The 4,742-nt window shown below is 45.7% G+C and overlaps 1 protein-coding gene across 1 annotated transcript in view; it reads right to left on the bottom strand.

Annotated features, from left to right (window-relative positions):
* SVOP (SV2 related protein) overlaps window positions 1–4,742 on the bottom strand; it is a gene marked incomplete at its 5' end in the record, with an annotated part of 14,634 nt that overhangs the window by 1,828 nt on the left and 8,064 nt on the right. Inside the window, 7 exons of the mRNA XM_017734721.1 lie at window positions 322–411; window positions 633–714; window positions 960–1,071; window positions 2,359–2,466; window positions 3,647–3,723; window positions 4,004–4,077; window positions 4,416–4,544. Of these exons, the coding sequence (XP_017590210.1) occupies window positions 322–411; window positions 633–714; window positions 960–1,071; window positions 2,359–2,466; window positions 3,647–3,723; window positions 4,004–4,077; window positions 4,416–4,544 (672 nt within the window). The remainder of the gene's footprint in view (window positions 1–321; window positions 412–632; window positions 715–959; window positions 1,072–2,358; window positions 2,467–3,646; window positions 3,724–4,003; window positions 4,078–4,415; window positions 4,545–4,742) is intronic.

Consider the following 4,742-nt stretch of genomic DNA (forward strand, 5'->3'; position numbering starts at 1 on the left):
CTGGAAGCTTCTGGCAAGGAGGGAGAGGGACATTTTATAGATAGTGCCAGGACAAGGAACAGTGGTTTTAAACTCTCAGAGGACAGGATTAGACTGGATTTTAGGAAGTGGGAGGCACTGGCACAGGCTGCCCAAAGAAGCTGTGGCTGTCCCATCCCTGGAAGTGTTTGGATGGGGCTTGGAGCAACCTGGGATAGTGGAAGAAAAGCAGGTTCTCCATCACCTTCACAGAATCATGGAATTGTTAAAGCTGGAAAAGACCTTCAAGATCACCAAGTCCAAGCTTCCTGTGCCTCCAATCTCAGAGGAGAAGGGATTTACCTGTGCAATGAACGGGGTTATGAGGGCTCCCACTCTGGCCATTCCACTGCACGTTCCCAGGCCCAAAGCACGTGTGGCTGTGGGATAAACCTGCGGAGAAAGCGTCATCCCATCAATCCCAGTGGGAAGTTCTCCTCCTTCCACTCCTAATGGGAATTAGTAAGTGGTGCCACAGCACATTCTGTTAGACAGTGACAATGGGATCAACTCCAATCTGGGGTGAGGTTCATTGGGAGCAGGTCATCAAAATGAATGTCCCACCCTGTTCTCACTCCCCTTAAATATTCCCATCACCACAACATCCCCCTTACCTCAGGGGTGTAAACATAGGCAGCCTGAAATCCTCCTGAAATAAAAGCTCTTGCAATGAAGAGCAGCACAGTAAGAACATTTCTGTGAGAAGAAAGAGGAGAGCAGAGTTTGGGAACGTCCAGTACAATCTGCTGGGTTCACTTGGCATTCACTTTTATTTCCCTCCCAAACTCTGGTGAGAAAACCCAACCCCAGCCTTAAATCTTTCTCCAGCTGAGCACGACCATCCCACAGCTTTTCAAACCACCACTCCCAGTTCTCCCACCACAAACAAGAGAGAACATGGATGAATCCAATACTCCAGTTGTTCCCTGTGCTAGACTCACCTTCCAATGCAGAGAAAGAGCAGGAGGCTGCAAAAGGAGAAGACAAGGAAGGACAGGGCCATGGTTTTCTTGCGGCCGATGCGGTCGATGATCCACAGGGTCACCAACACACCTGTGGGAAGAGAGCAGGAGACCCTTGGGAATCGAGCAAAGTGGGGCTGCAGCAGATTTAACACAGCCTGGGTGGTTTAGATTGGAAATTTTGGTCTCTCTTTCCAACCCTTCGCTGGCCCCAGGCAGGGCTGTAGGATGGATTGCTACTGGTGTCATGTGAAACAGGAATTCCGTGTCCCAGCTGCTGAGTCCTGCTCCATGCTCCCAGATCCACAAATCCACACTCCCATCCAGGGATTACTGATGTGAATGCCTAAAACACCTGCTTATGGCTCACTGGAAGAACTTTTGTTCAACTTCTGGCCATTATTCCCTGCTGGATGGAAGGGCTCCTTAGAACATGGTATTTTGTTTCTATTCTGTTATTTAGCTGTTGCCACTGAATTATTTCTCAGCTGCTTTTTGATAGGAGATAGATCAAGCTCAGTAAATCTCACATTGTTATGTCTTCCCTCCAATGCAATTTTCCCAGATCCTTTTGAAGGCTGATGCACAGCAGGAGTGAGGATTATTCCAGCATCAGTGTCACATGCAGAGCTATCCTGTCAATATTTCTCACTCCCCCCTCAGTGTGAGGATCAAACCAGACCTTTCAGCCCAGCACCACTCCAAGGTACACACTCCTTTTTCTGGGAATCCTTCCCAAAATGTCTGTTTGGCAGCACACTCCTCTTAGGAATGACTGTGCATATTTATCAGTCATCCTTGCAAATTATCATTAATTAAATGGCTTCTCCCTGAGCTTTTAGCCCTGAAATTATGATCCAGAAGAGTGAAAATCACCTGATCCCTGTCTGTGGTGTTGTTCCAATCAGATGAACACTGATCTGAGGGATCAATGGCTGTTTCACACTACTTTGCTTGCCCTATGCCAGAGTGTCCACTGAAATTCACTGGAATTGCCCGAAAATCACAGGATCGGGACTGAAGCTGGACACAGAGATTTAGGGAGCAAGGTCTCCATGGATTCATTGTACCCATCATCCTTTGAAAATACTTCTGGATAGTCATTTATGGATAGAAATTCCAGTGTTTCTCCCTCTTGGATTTAGTTGGTTTTCCTCTTCCTGAAGAGGAACCCACAGTCAGAGGGGCCATTCCAGAGCAATGACTGACTTTTTATGGAGTGATCCCAGGCCAGGGAGGACCCAGAGCCACAGCAAGGAGCTCTGAGTGCTGTGGGAAGCATCAGGCCAGACATCCCAGTTCCACGGCTGCTGCCAGAGCCCATTCCCACACCCTGAGCCATTCCAAGGAAAAACTGGGGCTTCTCCTCGCTCCTTACCAGGGAATTCTGACAGGGTTGTCCAGAGCAGGTCAGTGTAATCTTCCTCTGTCAGGTACTCACAGGTCAGGCTGCACTTGGCTTTAACTTCCTGCCTTCTGCTGGATACTGGAGGGAAAAAAGCACAAATATTTAATGTATTTTAAGCAAACTCTTCCCTGTTTACCTTCCTGCTGTGTCTCTATCACTCTTACTGCTGAAATTTAGGAAGGGATGCACTGGAAGGACTGGCATGGATTCACTGCACCCACCATCCTTTAAAATACTTCTGGAAAGTCGTTTAGGGATAGAAATTCAAGTGATCCTGCCCCTTTGATTTAATTGTTATTCCTCTTCTGAATGCTTGATGTGCTGCTGGGATGGAATTCAGAGTCAGAGGGGCATTGGAGAGCAATGCTTGGTGATTTTACCTGGAAACACGGATCATTTATAATGTTTTCTGTGACAGGATGTCTCAGCTCAGTGAAAATTCCATCTCCTTATCAGCTGTACAGTCTGAATTATTTTCCAGTCCAGGGCTCAGGACACAATTAATTCCAATAATTCAGTTTCTCCCAACACAAATTGGGATCCCAACACTTCCCACACTCTGGGAATACTGAATTACCCCATGTCCTTATAAAACCAAGGGTTTTTAAGGGCTGCATCCTTCTCTGGGGAGGCAACATTGAGTCAGAGCTCTCAGAGCTCATCACTGCTCTTCAACCCTGGCATCTGGGGCTGCTCCAATGCTCCCCACCCTCCTTTTATAATTTCCCAACTTTCAGGCAGTTTTCCCTAATTACAAGTGCTCTGAATGCAATCATTCCTCCCCTGGGGAATCAAACTGTTCAAGCCTCTTCTTAACTGAGTCAAAGCACCTTTCTTCCCCCCCCACCCCAAAAATTCTGCAACACAAAGGATGTCGATTTCCCACCATTCTCTTTTTTCTCAGCAGGTTTTCCCATCTTGAGAACCCAGGAGCTCCACAGGAGCAGCAGTTTCTCTCTCTCAGAACTAATTAGGCCTGTCAAATCTGCAAACTTATATTGATTCAATCACTTTTTTTTTTTAATCAAGAAGAACAGATAACAGGTCTGCCTGGAAGGTTGTCTTGCTGTTTTACATTTTGGGCTCAAAACCACTGCAGGATCTCTCTGCAGTGGGCAGAGATGTGGAAACATTTAAAATAAACTTAAAACTCGACCACATTCCTTTCCCAAAATACCAGCAGAAGGTGATCTGATAAAAGATCTTCCAGCAGTTTTAACAGGACATATGTAGAAAGAAAAGATGGAGCAATACTCACTGCTGCAAACATCTCCTGCTTGGAAGAGCTCTGTAGTTAATAAAACTAACCCATAATAAGAAAAAGCATTGGAAAACCTGCAAGGAAGCAAATGAGAGAGGAAGTTTCAGCTGGTCCAACTTAAAAAAACCACCACGAATCAGAAGTCCTACCTCAAAGCTGTTTCAGCAATCAGAAAATTAAAGGGCAATTTGGGAATGATTGGGTGGTTGAATAAATTACAAATCAATATAGGTTGGGGTTTTTTTGGTTGGTTGGTTTTTTTTCTGAGGAGGAAGTTGCTGGATTTGAGTAAAATCCCTTCAATAAACCCCATTTAGAGCTGTGCTGGCACTGAACCTTTAGGTTTTCTCTTACCAAATGAACCAGAGCAACAACGTGGTCCAGCGGAAATGGGGGGTGAAAAGGTCCCTCATTTTGCCTCGGTCCTCCTGTTGGGAACAAGCAGAAGTTGGATGATGAGGGACAGCTAAAGTGTCAAATTCCATCTTGTCTCACGAGTTCAGATCTGGGAATTCTGACCTGAGCTCTTCAGCAACCTCAAGGTTTGGTTTTCTTTCATAACAGTGAGGTTAAATAACATTAATGCCCATTTTAAAGCTGCTTTTTACTTCCAAATGAGAAATTACCTTTTCCTCAGTGGGAAAGAGGCCGAAATGATCAAACCTCATTTTTTTTAATGCCTAGCTGAGACCTTAAAATTGAACAGAACATTGATTATTTGCTTACAAACACCCCTAGTTTCACTGTTACTGTGACCTGCACGTACCTGTCTGGAAATCACCAGTTTTCCCAAGGGCATTGGAGCTCCATTTTCCGTGGCTATCCTCTTCAAAGTGGCCAGAGCTTTCTCCTGGTTCCCAGATAACACATCATACCTGGCACTTTCTGGCAGCCACTAAGGGAGCAAAGCAGGTCACACACACAGGAGGGTGTCACAACCAGCAATGGGATTTTCCTCGGGGGAATCTCAGTGACTCCAGCAGATTCTCACATAACAAAAGGATTACAGGACTAAGCTTGAAGAATTCCAAGAATTATCTCATCAGGCTTTAAAAATTGCAACCCCCCCACTTTCCCCATGGCCTCAGAACTC

Source organism: Corvus brachyrhynchos, unplaced genomic scaffold, assembly GCF_000691975.1.
Source record: "Corvus brachyrhynchos isolate BGI_N302 unplaced genomic scaffold, ASM69197v1 scaffold114, whole genome shotgun sequence".
NCBI classification, from domain to species: Eukaryota; Metazoa; Chordata; class Aves; order Passeriformes; family Corvidae; genus Corvus; species Corvus brachyrhynchos.